The sequence below is a fragment of the Anomaloglossus baeobatrachus genome, chromosome 2 (assembly GCF_048569485.1).
Source record: "Anomaloglossus baeobatrachus isolate aAnoBae1 chromosome 2, aAnoBae1.hap1, whole genome shotgun sequence".
Classification (NCBI taxonomy): domain Eukaryota; kingdom Metazoa; phylum Chordata; class Amphibia; order Anura; family Aromobatidae; genus Anomaloglossus; species Anomaloglossus baeobatrachus.
Genome location: NC_134354.1, coordinates 644,229,238 through 644,246,606, shown reverse-complemented (window position 1 = coordinate 644,246,606; position 17,369 = coordinate 644,229,238). Strand labels below are relative to the sequence as shown.

At 50.5% G+C, this 17,369-nt stretch overlaps 1 protein-coding gene across 1 annotated transcript in view; it reads left to right on the top strand.

Annotated features, from left to right (window-relative positions):
• The window catches only part of MCRS1 (microspherule protein 1), a 77,012-nt gene that overhangs the window by 43,019 nt on the left and 16,624 nt on the right, over nt 1–17,369 (top strand). Inside the window, exons 9-11 of the mRNA XM_075336946.1 lie at nt 4,201–4,293; nt 5,048–5,130; nt 5,218–5,305. Of these exons, the coding sequence (XP_075193061.1) occupies nt 4,201–4,293; nt 5,048–5,130; nt 5,218–5,305 (264 nt within the window). The remainder of the gene's footprint in view (nt 1–4,200; nt 4,294–5,047; nt 5,131–5,217; nt 5,306–17,369) is intronic.

Genomic DNA, 17,369 nt, shown 5'->3' with positions numbered 1-17,369 from the left:
AGCCGAAAAGCGCACTGCGCGCACATAGCCTAAAGGCCCCGTCACATGCTACGATATATCTAACGATATGTCGTCGGGGTCACAAAATTTCTGACGCACATCCGGCATCATTAGAGATGTCGTACCATGTGACACCTCCGAACGACTGTTAACGAGCAAAAATACTCACCGGGAACGACTAACACAGCGTACCTGCGTCCCACCGGCAATGAGGAAGGAAGGAGGTGGGCAGGGTTTTCCAGCCGCTCATCTCCGCCCCTCCGCTTCTATTGGGCGGCCGCTGTGTGACGTCGCTGTGACGCCAAACGTCCCACCCCCTTCAGGAAGAGGATGTTCGCAGCCCACAGCGACGTCGTTAGGGAGGTAAGTACGTGTGACGGGGGTTAACGATATTGTGCGCCACGATCAACAAATTGCCCGTGACGCACAAACGACGGGGGCGGGTGCGATCGCACGATATATCATAGCGTGTAATGCCGCCTTTAGACTTCACTATTGTTCATTAACTATAATTTACCTGTGTGGTTCTAGTATTTTTTTTAAATTGAGTTTATTTACACCATTTACATTTTTGTAAATATTTTATCTTTTCATGGGACAACATTGAAGATGATAGTTTGATACAATGTAAAGTAGCCAGTGTACAGCTTGATAACAGTGTAAAATTGGTGCCCTCTATATAACTCAACATACAATCATTAATATATAAACAGCTGGCAACAAACGTGAATACACCCCTATGTGAAAATTTTGAATTTGCGCCTAATCATTAGTGTTACAAGGTCTCAGGTGTGAATGGGGAGCTGGTGTGTTAAATTTGTGGTTATTATTATTTATTATTATAGCGCAATTTATTACATGGCGCTTTACAAGTGAAAGAGGGTATACGTACAACAATCATTAACAATACAAAACAGACTGGTATAGGAGGAGAGAGGACCCTGCCCGTGAGGGCTCACAGTCTACAGGGAATGGGTAATGGTACAATAGGTGAGGACAGAGCTGGTTGCGCAGTGGTGTACTGGACTGAGGGTTATTGTAGGTTATAGGCTTGTTGGAAGAGATGGGTCTTCTGGTTCCTCTTGAAGCTTTCCACGGTAGGGGAGAGTCTGATATACTGAGGTAGAGCGTTCCAGAGTATGGGGGAGGCACGGGAGAAATCTTGTACACGATTGTGGGAAGAGGAGATAAGAGAGGAGTAAAAAAGGAGATCTTGTGAGGCTCTGAGGTTGCGAGCAGGTAGGTACCGGGAGACTACGTCACAGATGTAAGGAGAAGACAGGTTGTGGATGGCTTTGTATCTCATGGTTAATGTTTTGAACTGGAGTCGTTGGGTGATGGGAAGCCAGTGAAGGGATTGGCAGAGTGGCAAGGCTGGGGCATAGCAGGGGAGAGGTGGATTAAGCGGGCCGCAGAGTTTAGGATAGATTGGAGAAGTGCAAGAGTGTTGGAAGGGAGGCCAGAGAGCAGGAGATTGCAGTAGTCGAGGCGGGAGATGATGAGGGCATGCACTAATATTTTTGCTGATTCTTGGTTAAGGAAAGCACGGATCCAGGAGATATTTTTGAGTTGTAGTCTGCATGAGGTGAAGAGGGCTTGGATGTGTGGCTTGAAGGATAGAGCATAGTCGAGGGTTACTCCAAGGCAACGAGCTTGTGAGACTGGGGAGAGTGAGCAACCATCAAGTTTGATGGAAAGGCTTGTTGGAGGAGTTAAGTGAGGAGGAGGAAAGACAATGAGTTCTGTTTTGTCCATGTTAAGCTTTAGGAACTGTGCAGAGAAGGAGGATGAAATAGCAGACAGACATTGTGGAATTTTAGTTAGTAGTGAGGTAATGTCCGGTCCAGAGAGGTAGATCTGTGTGTCTTCGGCATAGAGATGATACTGAAAGCCGTGGGATTCTATGAGCTGTCCCAGGCCAAAGGTGTAGATGGAGAACAGCAGGGGTCCAAGAACTGAACCTTGGGGGACACCGACAGATAGTGGGCAAGATGAGGAAGTGGTGTGAGAATGGGAGACACTAAAAGGTCCGTTAGGTATGAGGAGATCCAAGATAGGGCCAAGTCTGTAATGCCCAGAGATGAGAGAATCTGTAGTAGGAGGGAGTGGTCTACTGTGTCGAAGGCAGAGGACAGGTCCATGAGGAGGAGGACAGAGTAGGGTCGCTTGGCTTTGGCGGTTAGTGGGTCATTGGTGACTTTGGTTAGAGCAGTTTCAGTAGTGATGCGGTCGGAAGCCAGATTGTAGCTGGTCAAAGAGGGAGCAGGAGGAGGGGTATGAGGACTATTCAATATGGACATGCTTTTCCAGTAGTTTTTATGCATAGGGGAGAAGGGATATTGGGCGATAGTTTGACACAGAGAATGGGTCAAGGAAGGGCTTTTTGAGGATGGGTGTAATGTAGGCATGTTTAAAGCATGAAGGGAATACACCACTTGTTAGTGATAGGTTGAAGAGCTGAGTTAGGGCTGCGATGAGGGCTGCGGTGATTTTGGGAATGAGGTGCGACGGGAGCGGGTCAAGTGCACAGGAGGTTAGATGTGATCTTGAGAGTAGAGTGAAAAGATTATCTTCTTTCGTGGTGGAGAAGCTGGATTAGGAGGAAGAGGGCTGAGTAGCTATGATGAGGGGCTGTGGTGATTGTGGGCCAAAGCTTGCTCTGATGTTGTCAATCTTCTGCTTGTAGAAAGAGGCAAAGTCTTCAGCTGAGAGGAGAGGGAGGTGGTGCTGGAGGACGGAGGTGAGAATTGAAAGTGTTGAATAGCTGTTTAGGGTTGTCGTTCAGTCTCTCATACTGCTCACTAGACGTTTCAGCATGGCACCTCATGGCAAAGAATTCTTTAAGGATCTGAAAAACAGAATTGTTGCTTTACATAAAGATGACTTAGGCAAGAAGATCACCAACAACTGGAAACTGAGCTGCAGTGTGGTGGCCAAGACTTTACAGTGGTTTATCAAGACAGGTTTCACTCAAAGCAGGCCTCACCATGGCCGACCAAAGAACTTAAGTGCAGATACTCAACATCTTAGGCTAATAACACACATCCGGCTTTTCTGCCATTTGTCGGATCTGTCGCGCTCCCGTACAGTGTATATAGTACAGTGGCTGTGCGACAAGCTCCGGTCACGTGCTGTCATGTGACCGGAGCATGTGACCAGGAAGTTGCCAGATCCGAGTGCGGGAGTGTGCCAGATCCGACAAACGGCAGAAAAGGCGGATGTGTGTTCTTAGTCATATCCAGAGGTTGTCTTTTCAAAAAAACGTGTGAGTGCTGCCACCATTTCTGCAGAGGTTAAGTCTGCCATTGCGCAGACTATACACTGCAATAAATTGGTCTGCATAGTTATCATCCAAGAAGGAAACCTCTTCTAAAGATGATGCACAAAAAACAGTTTGCTGAAGACAGCACATGGATTCCAGTTATCATCTCCTGTGGGCTGATGAGACCAAGATAAACTTATTTGGTTCAGGTGGCATCAAGCGTGTGTGGCAGCAGCCAGGTGAGGAGCATAAAAGACAAGTGGGAATGTCATGGTTTGGGGCTGCATGAGTTCTGCCGGCTGTGGAGAGATACAGCTCATTGAGGAAGCCATAAATGCCAACATGTACTGTGACATACTGAACCAGATTATGAGCCCCTCCTTTCAGAAACTGGACTGCAGGGCCATATTCCTACATAACTACCCCAAACACACCTCCAAGACGATCACTGCCTTGCTAAAGAAACTGAGGGTTAAGGTGCTGGACTGGCCAAGCACGTCTCCAGACCTGAATCCTATTCAGAATCTGTGTGGCATCCTCATATGGAAGGGGAAGGAGAGAAAGGTCTTTAACATCCACCAGCTTTGTGATGTCATCATGGAGGAAGGAAGAGGATCCAGTGACTTCTGTGAGACTCTAGTGAACTCCATGCTCAAGAAGATTAAGGCAGTGCTTGAAAATAATGGTGGCCTCACGATTTGGCCATTTTCACTTAGGAGTGTACTCAGTTTGGTTACCAGCAGTTTGGAGATTAATGGCTGTGTAATGAGTTATTTAGGGGGCACCAAATTAACACTCTTATACAAACTGTGCACTGACTACTTTACATAGTAACAAAGTGCCAAAGCCTATAATAAAATATTTACAAAAATGTGAGGGGTTTATTCACTTTTATCATGTATTGTATATATATATACTGTATTTATTTTTCTCTACAGAGCTTACTGTTGCTGACCGTCGCCAAAAACGTGAAATCCGTCAGCTGGAGCAGGAGCTGCATCGCTGGCAAGTTCTGGTGGACAGTATAACAGGTCAATGTTTTATGTATTTTTCATCATATATGGCTGATTTTATTTATTTTTTTTTTTCCTTATAGTACAGTAATAACTCACACTTAATCTATGCAGCAGACGGCTGTGTAACCTTTCTGCACTCCTGGCTTAAACTCAGTGACCTTACCAGTGAAACTTACTATAAACTAAGTTTATTATGTTTAATGCTACAACAGTGAATATGTACATTGTCAATAGATTCTAATACTGAAAGATCAAAGTGCTGATTCCCTCATTAATGTACAAAGTTAGCCTACAGATCATTCTTTCTTACAGTGTTAGATATTAAAAACTGAATGCCAGGCCCAGAGACAAACTAGCCAAATTTTAGGAATATAGCAGCTTAGTTGCCACATTCATAATCTGTTCACAATACACAAATACTGACTAAAAGTCAGTGTTAGACTAAGGTTAGCCTATGTTGACGAGTTCAGCTGAGCATCTGATGGGTATGGGTGCCCATGACAGATGATTGATGGAGTAGATGAGCATTGGGGATGTCCACTTTCAGACTGCCAATCCTCTTTTTCCCGGCGGTAAGCCACTTATCTGGGTTTGGCTCTCTCATAGTGAGCACTCCTGTGTATGGGGGAGACTACCCAAGATAGATGCCAATCAAACTATTGTTTGACTATCTAGGAGGCTTCAGTGCTGAAAATGTGTTAGTGCTACCTCCTAAGACCTGTATTTACCGGACATTTCTACGTTACTAAATGAGTTTTGATCTGTGCAGGAATGAGCTCTCCAGATTTCGATACTCAGACATTGGCTGTTTTACGCGGGCGCATGGTTCGATATCTCATGAGGTCTCGAGAGGTATATAGTTGTTAATAAAAAAAAAAATTGCAGGTTTTATTGCTGTCTCTTTTCTCCATAAAACTGTTTGTTTTATCTTCTTACCAGATAACGCTAGGTAGAGCCACTAAGGACAACCAGATTGATGTGGACCTGTCACTAGAGGGCCCAGCATGGAAGATTTCCCGCAAACAAGGTAACTTTGGGTGTGATAAGATTACTGGGTCAACTGTAATAGATTTTTAATTGCACACACTTAAAGTGATAAATCTCAGAGTGTGTGTGTATATGTGTGTGTATATAATATATATATATATATATATATATATATATATATATATATATATTTCTTTATCGTTCCTTTGGGAGACCCAGACCTTGGGTGTTTAGCTTCTGCCTCCGGAGGACACACAAAGTACTACACTTAAAAGTGTAGCTCCTCCCTCTGAGCTTATACACCCCCTGGTGAGCCAGTCCCAGCCAGTTTATCGCTTTGTGTTCAGGAGGCATACATCCACACATGCATTCTCATGATTTTTTTCTTTGGAAGAGATTGAAGAAGTGCGGGTCCATGTCTGGACCCCCGGCATGTCCCTTCTCACCCCACTGTGTCGGCGGTGTTGTAAGGTTGATTTCCAAGGCTGGAGCCTTACATGCCGTGCTCCTTCACCATCCCCCCTGGGCTCTGGCTTGAAGTGGGAGCCAGCACGGTCTCCATGCCTGGCAGGAGACCGGTCTCCATCCACAGCCCCTTGAGGATTCTGCTGGACCGGAGCACTCATCCCCAGGGACCTGGCCCTGCGTCTCAGCAGCTAAGTAACTGAGACATTTATGTGTTGGGGGTCCCTGTTCTTTATTGTATGGGGAGAGTATGCTGAATGTATTTATTTTGGCATTTCCGGCGGGTTCTCTAGCCTTCGCCCGAGAACCGCGCCGATGGTGCGTGCGCGTCGGCCTCGCCGCTTAAATTTGGGCCCCGGCTTTGCCGGAGGCCTAGTTTTCTGTTAACTACCCTCGCATGTCACTCATGCAGAGGGACAGGCACGGCTCCTCCCGGCGGCCGTCCTGCACAGGGGAGGGACACTCCCCACTGCTGGGGCGGGTCTCCTCCCCTTCAGGTCTCTATGCCCCTCCAGTTCCCGCTCTCCTACAGGAACGCCCCCAAGTCCCGCCCCCTCTCCGCTCCGGCGGCCATTTTCTTAGGCAGAGTTCACTCTGCGCTGGGCTTTTCTGCACTCTGCATCCCTGCTGAGGTGCTGTGCATTGGGGGTCCGGTCTTCGGGATCTGGAGGGCACTCAACACCGCTTTCAGCGGTCTGGTAAGCCACAGCCGGTCTCTGGTTGTGGACCTCTGTATATTCTCCCTGGGGTTCATTCTTTTGCAGAGCCTCCACTCCAGCAGCATGTCTCACACGAGGAGCAAGGCTCCAAAGCTTTATACTGTATGCGCTGCATGTAAGCTTCTGCTGCCTGAGCCGAGCACCTATCCACATTGTGATGTCTGCTCTAACTTGGCGGTGCCACAGCCTGGAGTCTCACCCCCAGTGGTCTCTCCGGCTGCCTCTGCACCTGTGGCTGAACCCCCGGCCTGGGTAGAGTCCTTCTCTAGGTCTATATCCCAGTCATTTGCTGAGTCCATGGGATTTTTGTCCAGGACTTTGATGAATATGCATCAGCCCTCCTCACAGGGTGCCTCTAATGCTCTTGCTAAGGGTTCTTTAGGATCCCTATCCTCTGACCTCCGTCCATCGGAGCTCACAGAGGATTCATCATCAGGTCCCAGACCCCATCCTCCTAAGAGAAGGCGCAGGGTTTCCTCCCCCTCCTCCTCCCGCGGCTCTGATTCAAGAGCTGACTCGCAAGATGAGGAGGATGCCCTTACGGGGGGCTCGGAGGCTAACTCCATGTACCCCATCGATCTTTCCGAGGGTGACTCAGATCTTAGTGACTTGATTGCTTCTATTAATTTTGTACTGGATCTCAATCCGCCAGTATCAGAGAAGCAACCCTCTCTGGCAGAAAAGCACCAGTTTACCTCGCCTAAGAGAGTAAAGAGTGTGTTCTTTAACCACTCCAGTTTTCAGAGCGCTGTGACCAAACCCAGGGCCTGTCCTGACAAACGCTTTCCAAAGCGTGGTTCTGATGACCGTCTTCCCTTTCCACCTGAAGTGGTCAAGGAGTGGTCTCACTCTCCAAAGGTAGACCCCCCGGTGTCTAGGCTCTCAGCCCGGACCGTTGTGTCGGTGGCTGACGGCACCTCACTTAAGGATTCCACTGACCGTCAGATTGACCTTCTGGCCAAATCTGTGTATGAAGCGGCGGGGGCCGCGTTTTCCCCGACTTTTGCAGCAGTGTGGGCTCTCAAAGCCATCTCTGCTTCTCTAGAGGAGATGCATTCCCTCACCAAGGAATCTATGCCTGAGATGGTTACCTTAACTTCTCAAGCTTCAGCTTTTTCATCTTATGCCATGTCTGCCATGCTAGAGGCTTCTCACCGCACTGCGGTGGCTTCGGCTAATTCCCTCGTTATCTGCAGGATCTTGTGGCTTCGAGAGTGGAAGACAGATGCTTCTTCAAAGAAGTTCCTTGCTGGGCTCCCTTTTGCTGGTTCCCGGCTGTTCGGTGAACAGCTGGATGAAATTATTAAGGAAGCTACTGGCGGGAAGAGTATTTCCATGCCACAAACCAAGACCAGGAAACCCGCCCAGGGTAGGAATCAGTCGAGGTTTCGTTCCTTTCGTTCCTCCAACTGGTCGTCCTCTAAGCCCTCCGCCTCGTCCGCTAACTCAGCTAAGGACCAGAAATCCAACTGGCGCCCAAAAGCGCGTCCGCAGAAGACCGCAGGAGGTTCTGCCACTAAGGCAGCCTCCTCGTGACTCTCTGCCCGCTCCAGCAACGTCCTTAGTCGGTGGCAGGCTCTCCCACTTTGGCGACGCATGGTTAAAACAAGTCTCCGATCAGTGGGTGAGAGATATCATATCTCACGGCTACAGGATAGAATTCTCTTCCAGCCCGCCAAACAGATTTTTTCTCTCAACTCCCCCCTGCTCCAAGGGCGCCACCTTCTCACAGGCCGTGGCATCCTTGCAGGCAAACGGAGTAATTTTACCAGTTCCCGCTCTGGAACGGTTCAGAGGTTTTTACTCAAACCTCTTCCTAGTTCCCAAAAAGGACGGTACCTTTGGATCTCAAGCTTCTCAACAAGCATGTTCGGGTGCAGCATTTTCGCATGGAGTCTCTGCGATCAGTCATTGCCTCAATGACCCAAGGGGATTTCCTGGCGTCCATCGACATCAGAGATGCCTATCTACATGTGCCAATTGCAGTTTCACACCAGCGTTGGTTACGTTTTGCAATAGGAGAGGATCATTTCCAATTCGTGGCTCTCCCCTTTGGGTTAGCCACGGCCCCTCGTGTATTCACCAAGGTCATGGCAGCAGTGATTGCGGTTCTGCACCTCCAGGGGTTGGCAGTGCTCCCTTACCTGGACGACCTTCTAGTCAAGGCTCCATCCAGCGCAGACTGTCAGTGGAGTGTCTCGCTCACACTCGCCACTCTAGCCCAATTCGGGTGGCTTGTCAATCTTCCCAAATCCACTCTGACTCCGACCCAGAGTCTCACGTACCTAGGGATGCAGTTCGAGACTTTGCCGGCACTTGTGAAGTTGCCCTTAATCAAACAGCAGTCACTCCAGCTAGCGGTGCGCTCTCTGCTGAGGCCCCGCCGTTATACCCTCAGGCATCTGATGCAGGTGCTGGGTCAAATGGTGGCGTCCATGGAGGCTGTTCCCTTTGCCCAGTTCCATCTGCGCCCCCTGCAGCTGGACATTCTCCGCTGTTGGGACAAGCGGCCTTCCTCCTTACACAGGTTAGTGGCTCTGTCGCCACGGACCAGGAGCTCTCTTCAGTGGTGGCTTCGGCCCCGTCCTGGGTGATTCTCACCACGGATGCCAGTCTATCCGGCTGGGGAGCGGTATGTCTCCACCACAGAGCGCAGGGCACTTGGACTCCGTCCGAGTCAGCCCTTTCAATCAATGTGCTGGAAACCAGAGCCGTGCTTCTAGCTCTCCTAGCTTTTCACCACCTGTTGGCGGGCAGGCACATTCGAGTACAGTCAGACAACGCGACAGCGGTTGCCTACATCAATCACCAAGGCGGGACACACAGCCGCCTGGCAATGATGGAGGTACAACGCATCCTTCAATGGGCGGAGGACTCCAAGTCCACCATATCCGCAGTCCACATCCCAGGCGTGGAAAACTGGGAGGCAGATTATCTCAGCCGTCAAAGCGTGGACGGTGGTGAGTGGTCCCTGCACCCGGCAGTGTTTCAGTCAATCTGCCGCAAATGGGGCAAACCGGACGTGGACCTAATGGCATCCCATCACAACAACAAAGTTCCTGTTTACGTGGCTCGCTCCCACGATCCTCAGGCCTTGGCCGCGGACGCTCTGGTTCAAGACTGGTCCCAGTTTCGTCTGTCCTACGTGTTTCCCCCTCTAGCTCTCTTGCCCAGAGTCCTGCGCAAGATCAGAATGGAGGGCCGTCGAGTCATCCTCATTGCACCGGACTGGCCCAGGCGAGCTTGGTATCCGGACCTGCTCCAACTGTCCGTAGAGATGCCGTGGCATCTCCCGGACCGTCCAGATCTACTCTCGCAAGGTCCGTTTTTCTGCCCGAATTCTGCGGCTCTCAAATTGACGGCATGGCTCTTGAGTCCTGGATTTTGACGGCTTCTGGTATTCCTCCTGAAGTCATCTCCACTATGACTCGGGCCCGTAAGTCTTCCTCCGCTAGGATCTATCACAGGACTTGGAAAATTTTCCTGTCCTGGTGTCGCTCTACCGGCCATCCTCCTTGGCCATTCTCTTTGCCGACCCTTCTGTCTTTTCTACAGTCCGGTCTGCAGCTAGGACTGTCCCTCAACTCTCTCAAGGGACAAGTCTCAGCTCTGTCAGTTCTGTTCCAGCGGCGTCTCGCTCAGCTGGCTCAGGTCCGCACCTTCATGCAAGGCGCGTCTCACATCATTCCGCCTTATCGGCGGCCCTTGGATCCCTGGGACCTTAACTTGGTCCTCACGGTATTGCAGAAACCCCCTTTTGAGCCTCTTAGGGAGGTTTCTTTGTATCGTCTTTCTCAGAAAGTGGCCTTTCTAGTTGCCATAACTTCTCTCAGGAAAGTCTCTGATTTGGCTGCGCTCTCCTCGGAGTCACCTTTTTTAGTTTTTCATCAAGACAAGGTGGTTCTCCGTCCGACTCTGGACTTTCTTCCTAAGGTGGTCTCTCCTTTCCACCTTAACCAGGACATTACCCTACCTTCCTTCTGTCCGACTCCTGTTCATCGCTTTGAAAAAGCGCTGCATACTCTACATCTGGTGCGTGCTCTCCGGATCTATGTGTCTCGTACCGCTGCGCTTAGGCGGTGCACCTCTCTTTTTGTGCTAACCACAGGTCGGCGCAAGGGCCTCCCTGCTTCTAAGCCGACCTTAGCCCGTTGGATTAGATCGACCATTTCGGACGCCTACCAGAATACTCAGGTGCCTCCCCCGCCGGGGATCAAGGCACACTCGACCAGAGCTGTCGGTGCCTCTTGGGCTTTTAGGCACCAGGCTACGGCTCAACAAGTCTGTCAGGCTGCCACTTGGACTAGCCTGCATACCTTCTCGAAGCACTACCAAGTGCATGCTCATGCTTCGGCAGATGCGAGCTTGGGCAGACGCATCCTTCAGGCGGCTGTCGCCCATTTGTGACGTTAGGTTCTGCCTACTTCTTAGCTTCTTAGTTTTTCTGTTTATTCCCACCCAGGGACTGCTTTGGAACGTCCCATGGTCTGGGTCTCCCAAAGGAACGATAAAGAAAAAGAGAATTTTGTTTACTTACCGTAAATTCTTTTTCTTATAGTTCCGTATTGGGAGACCCAGCACCCTCCCTGTTGGCAATTTCTTGTTCTGCGTGTTATCACCGGCTGTTGTCGTGGACAGAGTCTCCGGTTGTTCCGGCTCTTGCTCTGTTCTACTTGTGGGTGGCTATTCTCCTTCAGCTTTTGCACTAAACTGGCTGGGACTGGCTCACCAGGGGGTGTGTAAGCTCAGAGGGAGGAGCTACACTTTTAAGTGTAGTACTTTGTGTGTCGTCCGGAGGCAGAAGCTAAACACCCAAGGTCTGGGTCTCCCAATACGGAACTATAAGAAAAAGAATTTACGGTAAGTAACAAAATTCTCTTTATATATATAAAATGTATATGTATATATGTGTATATGTGAACTTGGACAATTTAAAAAAAAAAACAAAGTGTGGTCGGTACGAACCCTGAACTTTACAGTTTGGGTTCGCTTATCATGTATATATATATATATTTTCTTTATCGTTCCTTATGGGAGACCCAAACCATGGGTGTATAGCTTCTGCCTCCGGAGGACACACAAAGTACTACACTAAAAGTGTAGCTCCTCCCTCCGAGCATATACACTCCCCGGATGACAAATCCAACCAGTTCAATGCTTTGTGTTCAGGAGGTCACACACACACATGCATCCTCTGATTTTTGATTTCAAAGATTTGGAAGAAAAGCGGGTCCAATCTGGACTCCCGGCATGTCCCTTCTCACCCCACTGTGTCGGCGGTGCTGTTAAGGTTGATTTCAGGGCTGGAGCCTTCACATGCCGCGCTCCTTCGCCATCCCTTGGGGCTCTGGTTTGAAGTGGGAGCCATCACGGTTCTCACTGCTTTGCAGGAGACCGGTCTCCATCCGCAGCCCTGTTCAGGATCCTGCCGGACGGAGCGATGACCCCCCCGGGACCTGGCACCTGCGTCTCAAGCTAAGTACTGAGACGTTATTACCACAGAAAGTGGTCTTTCTAGGGGTCCCTTGTACTTTATTTGTGGGGGAGAATGTGTTATATGTATGTTTTAACATTTCCGGCCGGTTCTCCAGTTTTCACTGGAGAACCGCGCCGATGGTGCCTGCACGCTGGCCGCATGTTTAAATCTAGGCCCCGGCTTCGCCTGAGGCCTAGTTTCGATTCTATGTCAGTCAGTGCAGTGAGACAGGGTGGCTCCGCCCACCGGCTGCTCAGCACAGGGAAGGGACACTCCTCACTGAGGAAAGATTCCCTCCCCTGTATTCCTCATTTGCCCTCCGTCCTGCTCTCAGAGTAGGCCCCGCCCCCTCTCCTCGCTGCGGACGCCATTTTCTCAGCGTTCTAGGGCACAGAGATCAATGTCTGCAAACACATTGTGACAAATGGGGGCCTGGGACAGAGCCCCCAGTTCTGGGGGATCTGGAGGGCACAGAGATGCCCCTATGTTAAACAGTCTGGCAAGCCACAACCTCCGGTTGTGCAGCTGCTTATACACTCTGTTTATATACTCTGCTGGGGTTTTTTTTCCGAAAAGCCCCCACTTCTGGGGAATCTGGAGCAGAGATGTTATGTTAAACGGTCTGGCAAGCCACAACCTCTGGTTGTGCTGCTGCTTATATACTCTGTTTATATACTCTGCTGGGGGTCTTTCTGGACAGAGCCCCCACTTCTGCAGCATGTCTCATATCAGTGCAGGGCTGCAAGGCTGTTTTTTATTATGCACCGCATGTTGACTCGTACTGTCTGTACCGAGCACATAACCACATTGTGATGCCTGCTCTGACATAGTGGTGCCTCAGCCTGGAGGCTTATCCCCAGTGGTCCCTCCGGCTCCGGGGTAGAATCCCTCTCTCCAGGGGACAGCTGTCCCGGACACTGCTGAGCATGCATCAGCCCCCTTCTCAGGGCGCTTCTGCTGCTACGGCTCGCTCAGCAAAGCTCACAGAGGATTCTTCATCTTGGAGCCCGTCCTCCTAAAATGGAGACGCAGGGTCCCCTTTCCCTCCTCGCCCCGCGGCTCTGGTTCACGAGCTGACTCGCAGGACAAGGAGGATGCCTTACTGGGGGCTCGGACGCTCTCCATGTACCCCATTGATCTGTCCGAAAGTGACGCAGATGCTAATGATTTGATTGCATCCATTATATTTGTACTGGACCTCAATCCGCCTGTATCAGGGGGGCACCCCTCTTTGGCAGAAAAGCATCAGTATACCTTGCCTAAGAGAACAAGGAGTGTGTTCCTTATCCACTCCAGCATTCAGGTCACTGTGACCAAGCCCAGAGCCTGTCCTGACAGACGCTTCCCAGAGCGTGGTTCTGATGACTGTTTCCCCCTTCCACCAGTGGTGGTCAAGGAGTGGGCTCATTCACCAAGGGTGGACCCTCCGGTGTCTAGACTTTCAGCCCGGACAGTTGTATCAGTGGCTGACGGCACTTCTCTGAGGATTCCACTGTCCGCCAGGTTGTCCTTCTGGCCAAATCTATATATGAGGCGGCAGGGGCCTCGTTCTCCCCATCTTTTGCAGCAGTGCGGGCTCTCAAAGCCATCTCTGCTTCTCGGGAGGAGATGCATTCCCTCACCAGGGCCTTTATGCCCGAATTGGTTGCCTTAACTTCCAGGCTTCTGTCTTTTCATCCTATAGCTGGAGACTGTCACCGCACTGCGGTGGCCTCGGCTACTTCCCTCGCTATCCGCAGGTTCCTGTGGCTTCGAGAGTGGAAGGCAGATGCTTCTTAAGAAGTTCCTTGCTGGACTCCCTTTTGCTGGGACCAGTCTATTCGGTGAACAACTGGATGAAATTATTAAGGAAGCTTTTGGCAGGAAGAGTACTTCCATGCCACAACCCAGGAAACCTTCCAGGGCAGGAACCAGTCGAGGTTTCGTTCCTTTCGTTTCCTCTAACTGGTCGTCCTCTAAGCCCTCGGCCTCGTCCACTAACTCATCCAAGGTCCGTAAACCAACTGGCGCATGAAGCCGCGTCCTAAGTCGGCAGGAGCTGCTGCCACCAAGGCAGCCTCCTCTTGATTATTTGGCCGCGCCAGTAACGTCCTTGGTCGGTGGCAGGCTCTCCCTCTTGGGCGACGTGTGGTTTCAACACGTCTTCGATCAGTGGGTGTGGGTTACCATCTCCCACGGCTACAGAATAGAATTCTATTCAGCCGCCAAACAGATTTTTTCTGACAACTCCCCCCTGCTCCAAGGCCGCCGCCTTCTCACAGGCCGTGGCATTCTTGTAGGCCAATGGAGTAATTGTACCAGTTCCCGACTGGCAACGGTTCTGAGATTTCTACTCAAATCTCTTCCTAGTCCCCGAAAGGGACGGTGCTTTCCGACCTGGATCTCAAGCTTCTCAACAAGCATGTTCAGGTGCGGCAATTTTGCATGGAATCTCTGCGATCAGTCAATGACCCAAGGAGATTTCTTAGCATCCATCGACATCAGAGATGTCTCTCTGCATGTGCCATTCGCAGTTTCACACCAGTGTTGGCTACGTTTTGTAATCGGAGAGGAACATTTCCAATTCGTGGCTCTCCCCTTTGGGTTAGCCATGGCCCCTCGTGTATTCACCAGTTGCGGTTCTGCTCCTCCAGGGGTTGGTAGTGATTCCTTACCTGGACGCCCTTCTAGTCAGGGCTTCATCCAGTGCAGACTGTCAGCGGAGTGTCTCGCTCACTCTCGCCACACTTGCAAGTCCACTCTGACCCCGACCCAGGAACTTGCGTACCTAGGGATGCAATTCGAGACTCTGCTGGCACTTGTGAAGCTGCCCTTAGTCAAACAGCAGTCTCTTCATCTGGCGGTTCGCTCTCTGCTGAGGCTCCGCCGTCATTCCATCAGGCACCTCATGCAGGTGCTGGGTCAGATGGTGGCGTCAATAGAAGCGGTTCCCCTTGCCAGTTCCATCTGTGTTCCCTGCAGCTGGACATTTTCCGCTGTTGGGACAAGGGACTTCTTCCTTGCACAGGCTGGTGGCTCTGTCGCCACAGACCAGGAGCTCTCTTTAAGTGGTGGCTTCGGCCCCTCTCTCTGTACCAGGGACGCTCCTTTCTGGCCCCGTCATGGGTGATTCTCACCACGGATGACAGTCTATCCGGCTGGGGAGCAGTGTTTCTCCACCACCGAGCACAGGGCACTTGGACTCCGTCCGAATCAGCCCTCTCGATCAATGTGCTGGAAATCAGGGCTGTAGTCCTAGGACTCGCAGCCGCCTAGCAATGTTGGAAGTTCAACATATCCTTCAGTGGACGGAGGACTCCAAGTCCACCATATCCGCAGTCCACATCCCAGGCGCAGAGAACTGGGAGGCAGATTATCTCAGCCGTCAAACCGTGGACAGCGGCGAGTGAGCCCTGCATCCGGCAGTGTTCCGGTCAATTTAGCAGGCAGGGCACTCCGGGAGTGGATCTAATGGCATCCCGGCACAACAACAAGGTCCCGGTTTACGTGGCTCGCTCCCACGATCCTCAGGCCTTGGCAGCGGACGCGCTGGTTCCAGATTGGTCCCAGTTCCGTCTGGCCTACGTGTTTCCCCCTCTAGCTCTCTTGCCCAGAGTCCTGCGCAAGATCAAAATGGAGGGCCGTCGGGTCGTACTCATTGCCCCAGGCCCAGGCGAGCTTGGTTCCCAGACCTGCTCCGTCTGTTCGTAGAGGTGCTGTGGCATCTCCCGGACCGGCCAGACGTTCTCTCAGAGGGTCCGTTTTCCACAACAATTCTGCGGCTCTCAGATTGACGGCGTGGCTCTTGAGCCCTGAATCCTTACGGCTTCAGGCATTCCTTCCGAGGTCATCTTCACTATGACTCAGGCTCGGAAGTCTTCCTCGGCCACGTTTTACCTCAGGACTTGGAGAATTTTCCTGTCCTGGTGTCGTTCTTCCGGCCATGCTCCTTGGCCGTTTTTTCCTTGCCGACCATCCTGTCCTTTCTACAGTCCGGCCTGCAGCTAGGTCTGTCCCTCATTCCCTCAAGGGACAGGTCTCGGCTCTGTCAGCGGCGTATCGCCCGACTGGCCCAGGTGCGCACCTTCATGCAGGGCGCATCTCACATCATTCCGCCTTACCGGCGGTCTCTGGATCCCTGAGACCTTTCTTTGGTCCTCATGGCCTTACAGAAACCCCCCTTTGAGCCTCTTAGGGAGGTTTCGTTGTTTAGTCTTTCACAGAAAGTGGTTTTTCTGGTGGCCATAATTTCTCTCAGGAGAGTCTCTTATTTGACTGTGCTCTCTTCGGAGTCACCCTTTTTGTTTTTTTTCACCAAGACAAGGTGGTTCTCCATCCAACTCCGGGCCTTCTCCCTAAGGTGGTGTCTCCGTTCCACCTTAACCAGGACATTTCATTGTCTTCCCTTTGTTCGGCCCCTGTGCATCGCTTTGAGAAAGCGTTGCATGCTTTAGATTTGGTGCGGACGCTCCGGATCTATGTGTCACGCACCGCTGTTTTTTTAGGCGGTGCACCTCTCTTTTTGTGCTGACCACAGGTCAGCGCAAGGGTCTCTCGGCTTCTAAACCGACCCTAGCTCATTGGATTAGGTCGGCCATATCCGATGCCTACCTATGTTCTCAGATGCCTCCCCCGCCAGGGATTGAGGCGCACTCGACCAGAGCTGTCGGTGCCTCTTGGGCTACGGCTCAGCAGGTCTGTCAGGCTGCCACTTGGTCTAGTCTGCACACCCTTTCGAAGCACTACCAAGTGCATGCTCATGCTTCGGCAGATGCGAGCTTGGGCAGACGCATCCTTCGGACGGCTGTCGCCCATTTGTGAAGTTAGGTTTCGCCTACTTCTCAGTTTCTGTTTATTTCCCACCCATGGACTGCTTTGAGACGTCCCATGGTTTGGGTCTCCCATAAGGAACGATAAAGAAAAAGAGAATTTTGTTTACTTACCGTAAATTCTTTTTCTTATAGTTCCGACATGGGAGACCCAGCACCCTCCCTGTTGCCTGTTGGCAGCTTTCTTGTTCCGTGTGTTTTCACCGGCTGTTGTTGTAGACAGAAGTTCCGGTTATTCCGGGTTTTACTCTATCTCTACTTATGGGTGGATGTCCTCCTTCAGCTTTGGCACTAAACTGGTTGGATTTGTCATCCGGGGAGTGTATATGCTCGGAGGGAGGAGCTACACTTTTAGTGTAGTACTTTGTGTGTCCTCCGGAGGCAGAAGCTATACACCCATGGTTTGGGTCTCCCATGTCGGAACTATAAGAAAAAGAATTTACGGTAAGTAAACAAAATTCTCTTTATATTTTATATATAAAATATTATATATATATATATATATATATATATATATATATATATATATATATATATATATATATATATATATATATATATATATATATATATATATATATATATATATATATATATATATATATATATGATAAGCGAACCCAAACTGTAAAGTTC